Source organism: Pipistrellus kuhlii, unplaced genomic scaffold (genome assembly GCF_014108245.1).
Source record: "Pipistrellus kuhlii isolate mPipKuh1 unplaced genomic scaffold, mPipKuh1.p scaffold_m20_p_5, whole genome shotgun sequence".
Classification (NCBI taxonomy): domain Eukaryota; kingdom Metazoa; phylum Chordata; class Mammalia; order Chiroptera; family Vespertilionidae; genus Pipistrellus; species Pipistrellus kuhlii.
The window spans coordinates 47,545,659-47,559,807 of record NW_023425551.1 but is presented as its reverse complement, the minus strand read 5'-3'; the positions used below and the strand labels follow the sequence as shown (position 1 = coordinate 47,559,807).

The following is a 14,149-nucleotide window of genomic DNA, read 5'->3' as shown; positions in this document are numbered from 1 at the left end:
TAAGAATGAAATTTATGAGAGACTGTTATGAAATAAACATTAACTATCCACATTGGCATTTTACTGTTTCCTTTATTTGTTTGCTTTCCTCTGATACTAGACTTTTATTCATAAACGTAAGAGAAAATGGACCAAGTTGTAACTCCTTATTCTTCTGAAAGGTTAGCAAATAAAGGTAAATTTTTAAAATAGAAATAAGGAAAAAAGGGTCTAAATTTTGGGAAGTGGGAAAAGTTTAATAAAAATATCATTTAGCAAATATTTACTAAAACCTCTCTCATGCTATGTCTGGTGTTAGGGATAAGGCAGCCTCAACTGCAGACCAGAGGAAGAAAGAAACCATGGAATAGGATCCTGCCACTGCTTTTGGAGTGATATGACAAGGATATATGTATACAGGTTATAAGTACTGAAAGGAATGACTAATGTAGGTTTTAGAAATGAGATTTTAAAAATGTATTAAACACTGAAAGAGCATGTGCAAGCCCCAACGGTACAGAGTACAGTGTAACTACTGAATTTCAAAGTGGCTCAGGAAAGGACTGTGGTGTTTGTTTTGGGGGTGGGGATTGGTGGAGAACAGAGGGTGGGAAAACAGGCTGGTTCCATTTCTAGCATATAGGCAGACTGTAAAAAACACCACCAAACACCTGACAATGCAGATAAATAATACAAGCATCCTTCCAACCATTTGGGTAAACGTGAAGAAAAGCAATCCTAAGGGCCAGAAAAAGAAAAGAAAGAAAGAAAAGAAAAAAAAAAGATGCAGGAAACCACATGGTAAACTGATACAGAAAAGAAGGCTCCCTGAGGCCATGTGTTAATGTGAGTGGATAGAGGCTTAGATTTTAAGAGGCCCATGGGGAACAGGAGACTGTCTTTGGAAATAAGGAAGGAGGCTAGCTGAAACTAAGATCTCTGTATAAATCGACAATTCTCATAGTATTACTCCTTTAGTAAGATTAAGAGAAAAACAAAAAGAACACCTTCCAACAAAGACAACAAGAGAAAAACTTGTCCCACCCAGCTTAGGTTCTGAGTAGATGAAGAAAAAGTGTAACCATAGTTTCCCTCTGTCCAAGACTATGATTCAAATGTAGAATACAGATTCATACTCCTCTAGCAGGAGACCCTGAGAGCCCTATGTGTTTCAGAATTTAAGATTTGTTCAGATTTTACAAAAGTAATATGATACTAAAGTACACCATATATTAAGTAACACCCAGTATAATCTGAACAACACACATAATATGAGCATATTTCTGTGACTCAACACATGAAAATTCATGGCATGTAGTATAATGACTATTATCAGGTTAAAATTTGCTGCCAAATGATTGGGGGGGGGGAAAGTCTTCTGAGCTTTTTTGATTTTTTCCAAATATCACCCTAGACTTGTACTAGTTCAGAAACTCCAATAGCACTCCCAAGATAGTAGCACTGTGAGACGACGCAGAAGCAAATATAAATTCTCTAGAGGTGATCCTAGGCACTCAGGATTCCCACAGATGAAGTGAGTCCTAGCCAACATGATGTAAGAGTCCAAAATTACAAAACACATGAGGAAAAAAAATCTTGAGTGAGGATCAGGTAAAAATAATAGCAGAAATAGAACTTCATGTAATGAATCTATGAGATACAAAATATAAAATGAATTGTGTTCAAAATGTAAAGAGAAATAAAAGAGGAACTCGAATATGTGAACAAGAAATGTATATTATAAAAAACAAAATAGAAAAACTCTAAAAATGAAAAAGAGTAAATAAATAATATTAAAAACTAAGGAGGAATAAAAGCAAAAAAGATATAGCTAAAGAGAAAATTAATGATCTGGAAGATATCTGAAAAATAAAGCATGCTAAACAGTGAAAGAAATAGAAACTAAAAAAGGTATATTTAGAAACTATCCTACCTAATAAAAGAGTAATATGCAAATTAATCATCACTCATATTGATCAAGTCACACCCACCAGCCATGCCCACCAGCCAATCAGAGCAAGTATGCAAATTAACCCCATCCAAGATAGCTGTAGCCACAGAGAGCAGTTGAGGGGCTTGGGTTTCCCTGGCAGCAGAAGCAAGCCTTACACACACCCTGGCTGGCCGAGGCCTCCACTCAAGGATACCAAGTTTCAATTATAGAAAGTAAATCCCAAGAAAAATGGCGGCATCCACGGAGCTGGAAAGAACAGCTTGGGTTTCCCCTGGCAATGGAGAAAGCAAAGCTTTCCACCTGCCCTGGCTGGCCCAGGCCTCCACTCAAGGCTACAAAGTTTCAATTGTAAAAGGTTAATAAATTCCAGATACCAGGGCCTGCGCTTGGGCTGGGGGCCGAGGCTGGCCTGCAAACCAGCACAGGCCCCACCCCACACCCCAACAGAACCCCCACCCTGATCTGGGACACGCTTCAGGGCAAACCAGCTGGCCCCCACCCATGCACCAGGCCTCTATCCTATCTAATAAAAGAGTAATATGCAAATTGGCAATTACTCCAGCACAAAATATGGCTGCCCCCGTGTGGTCAAAGATCCTGCCCCCACATGGACACAAGATGGCCACCACAAGATGGCCAGCAGGGGAGGGCAGTTGGGAGGCACCAGGCCTGCAAGGGAGGGCAGTTAAGAGGGACCAGGTCTGTAAGGAAGGGCAGTTGGAGGCAATCAACCATGTAGGGAGGGCAGTTAGGAGTGGCTAGGCCAGAGGAGGAGGGAAGTTGGGAGCAAACAGGCTGGCAGGGGAGCAGTTAGACATGAATCAAACTGGGAGTGATTAGGGGGTGATCAGGCTGGCAGGCAGGAGAGAGGTTAGGAGCCATCAGTCCTGGATTGTGAGAGGGATGTCCCAGATTGGAGAGGGTGCAGGCTGGGCTAAGAGACACCCCCCTACACCATGCATGAATTTTGTGCACCAGGTCTCTAGTAAGGTTATAACGAGGAAGTCTAGCAAATAATGATATTTGAAGGAGAGAAAAGAGAATGAGTGTAGGCAACAATTAATGGTGACTGAAATGCTGAGAATTTTCCAGAACTGATGAGAGACATGAATTCTCAGATTCAGGGAATCCAACAAGTTCCAAATAGGATAAATAAAAAGAAGGCTACATCTAAACACACATACACTACAGAATGACAAAGCAAACAGACTTTAAAAGCAGCCACAAATACAAAGAGATCACCTAAAGTCAGGTAGACTAATAGTTGACTTCTTAAGAACAATAATGGAAACCAAAAGAGTGAAATATCCTCAAAGAGAAAATAACTGCCAATATAAAACTGTATATACAGATAAACTAAACCTATATAAAAATAAACAAATAATAGATTAAAGACTTAAATATAAGATCTGGAACCATAAAACTTTTAGATGAAAACACGGGTAATAAAGACTTTGACATCACTCTTACTAATATTTTTTATATGTCTTCTCAGGCAAGGGAAACAAAGCATAAAAATAAACAAATGGACTACATCAAACTAAAATGCTTTTGCACAGTGAACAAAACCATCAACGAAACAGAAAGACAAGCTACTGAATGGAGAAAATATTTGCCAATGATATAACTGATAAGGGGTTAATAGCCAAAATTTAAAAAGAATTCATACAACTCAACATAAAAAAAAAATAATCCAATTAAAATATGGGCAGAAGACCTGAATAGACATTTCTCCAAAAAGGACATACAAATGGCCAACAGACATGCAAAGATGCTCAACATTACTAATAATCAGGGAAATGCAAGTTAAAGCCACAATGAGATATTACCTCACACCTGTCAGAAGGTCTATCATCAATGAATCAGCAAACAAAAAGTGTTGGTGAGGATGTGGAGAAAAAGGAACCCTCATGTACTGTTGGTGGAATTGTAAATTGGTGTAGCCACTATGAAGATCAGAATGGAGGTTACTCAAATAATTAAAAATAGAACTATTATGTCACCCAGCAATTCCTCTTCTGGGTATTTGTATTGAAGAAACTGATCTGCAAAGATATATGCACCCCTATGGTTACTACAGCACTATTTACAATAGCCAAGATATGGAAACAATCTAAGTGTCCATCAATAAATGAATGGATAAAAAAAGCAGTGGTACATGCATACAATATAATATTACTTGGCCATACAAAAGAATGAAATCTTACCATCTGTGACAACATGGATGGACCCAGAGGATATTGTGCTAAGTGAAATAAGTCAAACAGAGAAAGACAAACATCATATGATTTCACTTATATGTGGAATCTAAAAACACAAAATAAATGAACAAACTATACAAACTTATAGATACAGAGAACAAATCAGCCGTCACCAGATGGAAGGGGGCTTAGGGAATATGGGTGAAAGGGATTAAGAAGTACAAATTGCCAGTCATAAAAATAGTCCCTGGGATGTAAAGTGGAGCACAGGGAATATAGTCAATGATATTATAATAACTGTATGGTGCCAGATGGGTACTAGACTTATTGGGATGATTACTTCCCAAGGTGTATAAATGTCTAATCACTATGCTCTACATTTGAAATGAATATAAAATTGTATGTCAACTATAATTGAAAAGTATTTTTAAAAAGAAAGTAAAAACAAGAAAATCTTAGACATAATGAAAGAATGGTGACCAAAGAAGTCAAGGTGGATGTATTTAAATAAACACTGCCTGTATTGAATAATAATATCTCGCTTTGGCGTTTAAAACTATGATAAAATTAAAACACTGGACAGTTACACCATGTAAGTAAAAAGGGGGTGATGGGAGTTAAAAGTTTCTAAATTTGTTTTGTTTGGGAGGAAAAAAGACACACTGACCTACTTTTGCCTTTAAGTATGCATATTAAAATCTTAAGGGTAATTACTAAAAAAAAACCCAGAAATAATATATATATAGCTTCCAAATTATCAAAGGGGAAAGTTAAAGTTAAAATAAAAACTGAAGCAACTGAAAGGAGGGGGCATAGAACAAGCCTGGAGAAGTAGTAAGAGCAAACCACTACAGATTGTATAAATCAGTTGCTGCTATGGTGGTGGAAGTAGCAGTGATAGTAGTAATAGTAACAACAACAATTATGCTAGTAATGGTTAGCAGGAGTAGTAGTAGTAATAACTGATGTTCTTTCCACCTTCATGTGCTAACCTCTTGGCCAGGGGTTCTACAGGCATTATTTCATTTGTTCCTCACCAAAAGTGAGGTCAGTACTATGATTAATCTTCATTTTATAGTTGAGGTTTATTAATGATCTAAACCAAGGCAGTAGATGGCTAAATAAGGAGATTTCAGGGAGTTTTTAATAATTAATCACCCATTGGATTTGAGAGATGAGGGATAACTCTCAGGTGCATGTCTTGTGTAATGCCTAGTTCCTAATAGCAATTCCAATCTTTCATGCATGAATTAAGCCAAAGACACAGAACATCCAAAGGAGTAGAGTTGGGTTTGTTTTCTTTGGAATGGCGCGTTATTGTTTCAAGAAATTTGGTCGTGACAGAAAAGCAAGGATGCCAGAGGTCACAGCGTCCAAGGAGAGTTGTGTGTAGGTGGGTTTTGCTTGTTTTAAATTGAGATACTTGAACATATTTGTAAGAGAGATAGAAAGAGAGGAAAGCATCCCGATGACAAAGAAAATAAATGATGTAGGAAGAAGGAGAATTATAATTGAAAATAAAAGTGCCAACTCTAGGAAAATAATCAAGGCCAAAAAACAAAACCACACAAAGCAGGCCCAGATCCTGCTTCTCTATTTCCTGAGCAGCCAGGAATGGCTCATGACAAAATCCCTCCGAAAATACTAGGCCCTCCATAAAAATGCATGAGAGAGCCCTGGCTAGTGTGGCTCAGTTGGTTGAGCATCGTCCCATACACTGAAACATCACCAATTTGATTCCCCATTAGGGCACATGCCCAGTTTGTAGGTTCAACTGAAGGAAACCAACCAACGTCTGTCTGACTGTCTGTCTGTCTGTCTGTCTCTCTCTCTCCCCTTGTCCTTTCCTCTCTCTTAAAAATATATATTTTAAATATCTAAGAGAGAAACCTTATGTACACACATGGAAGGGTGAAGGCTTCAGGGTACAGTTCTCTCTCTGGTTTGTATTCCAAGAGTCCATCCCTTCTTACTTTAGGTCATCTACATTTGACACTGGGATGCCATTTAGTAGCTTCCCCACGTCCCCTGCGCCCCCCCCCCCCCGCCTTGCCCCCTTTATGAGAAAGAAACCAGTGAACACATTACATAAACACTTAAGAAAAAATAGTCAACATTTCCCTTCACAAGCAAACAATATATCTCTCCACAAAGAGAAGGGAATTTACAATATTTTTAATGGCGAGAAATATGGCTTTTCAAATTATTTAACTACACCAGGATTATATTTGCATGCTCTTTCAGGAGCTGCAGGCTCAGGAGCTGAGTCAACTAACCTACAACTCTATAAAGAAAGCATCTCGGCCCTGAGGGAGCAGGGTTGTATATCACTTCTGACCTTCTTTACCAAGTTATTGAAACCCAGATAAGCTCCAGAGAACACTCTATCCTAGCATCGATCAGTTTGAAGAGAGGAGGTAAGATATTTATTTGTGAAAAGCTGAGAGAGAGATCTATGGCAACTAAGTGCCCAGATTAAATTACAAATAAGACTTCAGTAACCATTTATTAAACATTAAAGCTAATATGGCAATGTACCCAAAATCGAGATTTTAATCTAAAATGCTGCAAGCTAATACTGAAACTAAGATACGAATTTACCTACTACATATGTAATTTTTATGTATTTTCCCATGTATATCATTTTTAGGGTAACTTTTGAAACATTGATTTGACTTACCAATTTTATACTGGTTTTGGTATAAAATATTACTAACCACATTGATTGCCAAAGAGAAAAAAATATTAAGGGATCCAAATTTATTTAACATCTAAAACAATTTCTCTAAAAATGAGGAAAAAGATCCAGAAAGAAATTCCGATTTTTCCACTCGCTGGTTGCAAAGCCTCCGTAGTAACTTTAAGTCATTTCTGAAGCAGGTTCCCTACATCCACCTGACTCTTGGCACCTCTCTCTCCTCCCTGCCTCCTGCCAACCCCTAAATCTCACATGCTCTCTTTTGTTCCCTCCTGGGATGCCGAGCATCATCCGAGAAACATCACAGGACCAGGCAGATCGGACCCCTTGGATTTCTGATTTCTGCACTTGATCTTAGCCAAAAGGCCGAGAAGCGATGGATTTCTGATTTCTGAAACACTGTTTGGGAGTACATTTTCTCCATCCCTTCTTGGCTGCCTTAAAAATAATTCAGAGTATTTTACTGGTATTACCACTCATGGGCTGGGTCTTCTGGAGAAATCAAGAGGAAAAAGTGTGTCTTGACATAGGAAAATGAAGGGGATATTTAGACAATGATAAATAGTTAAATGAGAATAACTGGAATAAAAGTAAAATATATTTATAGCAAGCTAGTATACTTATCATATTGCAAGTTGTACTGGTGTTCAGTAAATTTTTATATATTGTCCCAATTAATTTTATTCAATAAACTTTGCTTATTTTTTTGGATTGTAGCACTATAGAAATCTGTAAGTTATAACAAATATAGATAGGGTATTAACTGAATTAGGAGTTCTATAAATTAAAATATATTTTATAAATAGTAAGCATGCTTCTGCAAATAAACGTTTAGGTTTAAATTTTATGCTTACTCAGAAAATTTCTTACTTTGTAACAGATATTTTATGAACAGAATTAAGGCAGCAGGAATTTTGTGGTAATTTGCCAATATTTGCCTTGAATCAAAATGTAGACCATATTTACCCTACCCTTTATCAGATATTCTTTCAAGAAATACAGTCATTTTTTTCTTTTTCTTTTTTTAAAAATATATTTTGTTGATTTTACACAGAGAGGAAACTCAACCAAGGTACATGCCCTTGACCGGAATCAAACCCGGGACCTTTCCGTCCACAGGCCCACACTCTATCCACTGAGCCAAACTGGTTCTGGCCATATTTTTCTTAAGGAAAAGAATCACTTAAAAATGAAAAGATCTCAAACATAATATTCAGAACTTGAATCACTTGCCTATTATATGGGATAAACTCATTATTAAAAACCCTCATGAGGCTTAAAATACAAAAAAAAAAAAAAAAAAAAAAAAAAATAGGCCGGGACCGGTTTGGCTCAGTGGATAGAGCGTCGGCCTGTGGACTGAAGGGTCCTGGGTTCGATTCCGGGCAAGGGCACGTACCTTGGCTGCGGGCACGTCCCCAGTGGGGGGTGTGCAGGAGGCAGCTGATCGATGATTCTCTCTCATCGATGTTTCTAGCTCTCTGTCCCTCTCTCTTCCTCTCTTTGAAAAATCAATAAAATATATTAAAAAAAAATAGGATTACTGATAACCAATTTGGCTTTTCATAAGGTTTGGTTGGATGTTAATAGTAATGTCTAAGTTTAAATATAGAAATTGCTCATAAGAGCTATTAATCAAAATGAATCTTAAACCAGGGCTACAAAACTTTTCTCACACACACACACACACACACACACACACACACACCTGCCTAACTTGCAGGTGTTACTTTCATCCAACTCTTTTTTTTTTTTTTTTGACACAACATTTGGGTAGGTACTGGGTACCATATTGGATCTTGTTACTTTATTATTTGACTTAAGCTATCCTTTAGTCCATCAATTACAAAACACAAAAGGAAAAGCAACTGCAATGTAAAACATTCCTAACCAAGAAGGCAAATACTTACTGAGTCCTGGGTGTTTTGTGTACTATTAAATCTGTACACAAAGTTACAAGGAAAAGGAAATGGGGGATGTATAGACAGACCCAGAAAAACTAACCAAATTAACATTGGTTAGGTGTTTAATTGTCATAGGAACAGGGCAACATTATTAGAGTAGAGCATAGAATAACAGTTTTACATAATCAAAAATTACCTTAAAATATATAATTCTTAACTAGTTTACTAATATATACAGTTTCTCTGTAGACACTGAAGTATCTATATCCTTTACATTTAATATATAGATGCTGATTATTGCAAAGCTTTTTATGAATATATTTTTTCCTCTAAGAAACATACTGTTATTGAAAAAGAGAAAAAAAAATCAGAGAATTTATTTTTATGGTTTTTATTAAATCTCCACCTTCTCTCCACCTACTTGTTTAAAATAACAAGTATTTTTTTCAAATGTTTAAATCATGTAACATTAAGCATCATTTTATAAGTCACCATACTTAGCAATAATTTTCTTGGCCTATGAAACTACAGAGAAAAAATTGTCTTTAATAAAATCAGTATTTTAATTAAGTATATTTTCTATAAAGATGTTGAGCCTCTTTAATTAACCAGGTAACTAAAAATATTATAGAGCTTTATATTCTATTATAATCTTCCAATCTAAACTCTAAACTTAAAAGTTATACAAATCAAGAAATTATAATTTTTTTTTGTTTCAAATCCCCAACTCTACATTTTATGCTCTTTTCCTCCCAAGTAGTATTTATTATTTTTCAAACTAAAACACCAACTATTGAAGAATACTTCAGGGCCTACAGGGAAACTTAGTTACGTGTTTGTATGTTTTTTTTTTGTTTGCTTGTTTGTTTGTTTTGTTTTATTTTTAAATATATTTTATTGATTTTGTACAGAGAGGAAGGGAGAGAGATAGAGAGTTAGAAACATCAATGAGAGGGAGTCATCGATCAGCTGCCTCTTGCACACCCCCTACTGGGGATATGCCCGCAACCAAGGTACATGCCCTTGACCAGAATGAAACCCGGGACCCTTCAGTCCCCAAGCCGACACTCTATCCATTGAGCCAAACCGGTCTTGGCTGTGTTTGTATGTTTTAATGACAGGTGTGACTCACTTTTATAACTGATACATTACTGAAAACCTTAGTGAATAAATTTCTAAGGTGGTTTACTGTTATTTAAAGAAACTTCACCAGGAATCCTGAGTGAAGATGCCATCTTACAATGCACATAAATATAACATTATGCATATTCAGATTCTCTGTATCATCTTTTCTTAAATTAGGACATATCAGTAATGTGATATCTATCTACCCAATTCCTCCCTAAGATTGGTTGTAAGTGAAAATAATGTATGACTTAGTGGAAAAGTAAAATGTAAAAAAAAAAAACCAAAAAAACCCAAAAAAACAATACTTCTCAGTCTGTGCCTTTTGCTTTTTTTTGGGGGGGGGGGGGGGAGGTGGCAGGGAGACAGATTTAAATGTTTTTTTCATGCATTTCATAGAGACTGCACTGAGTACATGAGTTGTGAGGCCCAATTTCACACAAATCCTTGCTGGAATTTTCAAAATTAGACCAGGCAGGCTAATATAGTTTCTTCCCCCAACCCTCCAACGAAGAATTTTACTAAATAAACCGCAGATGGCAGTTAAGTACAGTGGTAAAAGCTGTGATAGTTAATTATCTTGCCTGAACCAGTTAAGTAGTGACAAATAAATAATGTAAAGCCCACTGCCTGGCATGCAGTAACTGCTCAATAAATGTTTAGCTCCTATGATTATTCACATTAATAATTCAACACCCATTCCTGGCTTTAACTGCTTTCTTTAAACATGGAACCTTATCCCAAAGTTCCACGTCTTCAAAAATCACCCCACTTACTAACATATGCTGCAAATACTGGAAAACCTTCCACCTTAAAACATGTTAAGGAACTTCTTTGACATCTAAAAGTTAAGATGACTGATGACATATTTAGATATGGAAAAGTCAGTCTTTATCTGAAAATGCTTTAATGAAATGCTCACACCTGCGAATGTTTTCTGAAGGGTATTGATATACTAATCTATTATTTTCCTAGCATTTAGCAAATCCACAAGCTGTAAGCTTTTTATTACGAGGACCTGCTAGACAGACACATACCCTCAAGACATGAGTCACCCTCCCAGTATTGGGGAAACTGATGGAAAGACGGCTAAATGATTCAGCATGCTGCAGCAAAATGAGCTGGTCATGAATTTATAATTTCTATCAGGTGCCCCAGCCCTGGTGGCCTCCCTCACCCTGTACTGCATATGTAACACACGATACCACAATTAACGAATGTTGTTAAGAATTCCTCCAGGAAAGGAGTAATGCTGTTTTCCTTTCAAGCAAGCTTCTACAAGCAAAATTATTCATTTTTTTATGGGACAACAGGTTCAGTAGGCTGGAACACCCTGACAGAGTCTGTTGTCAGCTTCATCAAGCTTAGCTTATACAGATGGGACTAGAGTCAATCCTGACACTGGTGCCATTTCCGCAGCCAGTGACACACGGAAGTCACTGGGGAAGGCCTGCAGCAGGAGGAAACCAGGAAATGGACACAGGGCATCAGGTGTGAAACGGGTAGGGTTGTATCTGTGTCTCTCATGCCAACACCGACCTTTGCCAACACATATCATACCAGGACAGGTCTTAGGCAGGTCCAAGAGACCGAATGGCAACTACAGAATAGATTCTGATGCGGCCTGTTTAGGTGCCTCACTACCCAATGCAGGTGAACGCCTTTCTCTAAGTGTCCCTATTTGCCCTTCAATCACAAAAGATGGCCTGCTAATCGAAGAAAACATTTGTAGATTGGTTCCAAATAGATAGGTTCTAAACTAATTCCCCCCCCCCCCCATCAAATAACCAATATGAAAAACAAAAAAGCTACGAATTAAATGTTTTCATCTAAAATCACACCGCCTCAAATGCTGGAAAAGCACATCCATTTTGTGACCACAGCCTCACAGAGTCATGCTGCCCAGCAGTTTCTGAGACTGGGACAAAGCAGTGTGCCAGAGAGTGTAAAACGACATCCCCATTATCTACCAAGTGCAATTTCCTCCTTCGGTAGTTTGAATTCATTTCGGTTCGGTGTGATCATATACAACACACACTCGTATACCCATCGCTCACACACAAAATCTCAGCAGCCACGCTGAAAAAGACCGCATTATCTAAAAGGTGTTCAAAAAGTATTTAAGAAACAACGGGGGTGACAAGATTGACCTCCCCTCAATCCATCTTATTTCTGCTGTTGTTATGACTGTGCAACCCTGATTTCCTCTAACCCAGAGAAGGAAGGGAGTATGGAAAAGAAAGAAAGAAGAGAGAGGAGAGAGGAGAGAGGAGAGAAAAGGGGGGGGGGGGGGGAGAGAGAGAGAGAGAGAGAGAGAGAGAGAGAGAGAGAGAGAGAAAGAGCCCAATACAGAATGTGCAATTTCTTGCTATCTTATAGCATTCATGAATATATATATATATATATATATATATATATATGTATTTTTTTTTCTCCACTAAGACCTTGGTGGTAAAGAGGCGGGGGGTTGGGGAGGGGGGCGGGGAAATGGCTCAAAAACAAGGTTTGGGGAGCTGACCCAACCCAAGGAAACAGACGCCTCCAGGGTCGGAGGTGTCCAGCTCTGGGCAGCCCCGCTGAGAGTTGCAAAGGCTGCAGCGTTCTGGACGGCGGGGAGCCCAGGCCTCCGCCACCGGCCTCCAGGGCGCATGTCCCACTTATATAAAGAGATGCTTACAGTCCAGGTGCTTCTTCTTGGGGCCCATCACCTCGTGCGTGGTGGCCTTGCACACCGCCCTGGCCACGGCGGAGCCCGTCACGCTGTACTGCGCCGCGGCGATCCGGTCCGTGAGCGTTTGGCCCGACATCTTCGCTGGCCGCGTGGACCGCCCCCTCTGCTGCGGGGACAGGAGAGGGAGGAGGTGGTCTCGCTTTCAGCCACAGACCCTCCCTCCCCTCGGAGCGCCCAGGCCTGGTGCCTCCGCCAGCCGCACGGCGGGGCTCTCCGCCGCCGTCCCCGCCCTGGTGCCACCTCTGGGGGCCAGAAACGCCGCGCCCGCTCCTGCAACGCTTTTGATCTAGGAGCTTCTGGAGCCAGGGGTAGGTCTATCACGCAACCCCAGCGCGGGCTCCGGGTCCCAGCATCCGGTCCCCATCCTCTCCGGCGCCCCCGATCAGCACTTTGCCTGCAACCTGATCCCCAGGTGCCAGGCCGGCGTGCCTTCGGGGCGATTCCCCCAGGCGGGCGCTGCGCCCACCGGGTGCCCACCCTCCCCTCCCCTCCCCGCCGCAGGGCTGCCACCCTGCAGCCCGCAGGCTTCGGAAAACGAATTGGATACCCAAGCCCCGGCCGCTTCCTCCCTCCTCCTCCTCCTCCTTCTCCTCCTCCTCCTCCTCCTCCTCCTCCTCCTCCTCCTCCTCCTCCTCCTCTTCCTCCTGCTGCTGCTGCTGCTGCTGCTGCTGCCGCTGCAGCAATGGGCTCGTCCTCCTGCGGCCGCAGAGGAGATTATCCTCACGTTGCGCCATGTTATGCCCGCGCCTCCCCTTCCTTCCTTCCTCTGCGTCCGAAGCCCGGCCGAGGGCCCTGCGCCCGGGAAGCCTCCCCCCTGCGCCCCCCGGATCCCCGCTGCACCGACCGCGCGGCTCTGCGGAGGCGCCCAGGCTCCCGGCGCCGCGCCCTTCCCGTCCGCGGGGCAGAGATGGGTGACAGCCCAGCCCCCGCCGCCGCCCGCCCTCCCCGCCGCCGCGGCGCTGCCACCGGCGCCTGCACTGCTCCGCGCCCGGGATGATCCTCCGGGCCCCCGGGGGCCCTGCCAAGGGGAGAGGGGAGCCTGGCCCCGCCGCCGCCCCGGGTACTCACCCCGCCCCGGGAGCAGCGAGCCCGGGCCCCCGAGGGAAGCCGCGCCGGGTGGGTGTGCGCGGCCGCGCGAGGACGCGGTGCCCCGGGAGCGATGCCTGCAGCCCCGGCCCAGCCCCTGCCCGCAGCGCCGCGGTCCGTGCGCCCGCCGCCGCCGGTGGCCCCGGAGCCCGTGCCCGCCGCCCGCCGCCTCCGCCGCCAGCGCCGCCGCGCCGCCGCGTCTGCCGCCCCAGCTCCCGGCGCTGCGTCCCCATCCCCGCCCCCACCTCGGCGGGGCCCGGAGTCAGGTGACGGCGGCGGACAAACCCGGGCGCGCTCTCCGCCGCGCTCCTGGCGGCCCCCGCCCGGCTACTCACACACGCCGCCCCCTGAGCCGGGCGCGCCGCGCGCTAGCATCCCGGGAGGGTGAGCGCCGAGCGGGAGGGGGGACGAGGGATGCGGGGAGGCCGCGGTCCGCCCGGCCCTCCACCGCCCCCGCCCGGAGCCCCGCCC

At 42.3% G+C, this 14,149-nt stretch overlaps 1 protein-coding gene across 10 annotated transcripts in view; it reads right to left on the bottom strand.

Moving 5' to 3' along the window:
* SNAP91 (synaptosome associated protein 91) overlaps positions 1-13,843 on the bottom strand; it is a 120,176-nt gene extending 106,333 nt beyond the window's left edge. For 5 of the 10 annotated variants that reach the window (XM_036414365.2, XM_036414359.2, XM_036414363.2 and 2 more), the window contains exons 1-2: positions 13,661-13,842; positions 12,539-12,698 (exon numbers count right to left, since the gene is read on the bottom strand). In XM_036414365.2, coding sequence (XP_036270258.1) covers positions 12,539-12,668 — 130 coding nt within the window. In that variant the 5' untranslated portion in view covers positions 12,669-12,698; positions 13,661-13,842. Of the gene's footprint in view, positions 1-12,538; positions 12,699-13,210; positions 13,230-13,660 lie in introns of all 10 variants that reach the window. The other 5 variants (XM_036414360.2, XM_036414361.2, XM_036414357.2 and 2 more) reach the window with 3 other exon arrangements.
* Between the last annotated feature and the right edge of the window lie 306 nt (positions 13,844-14,149).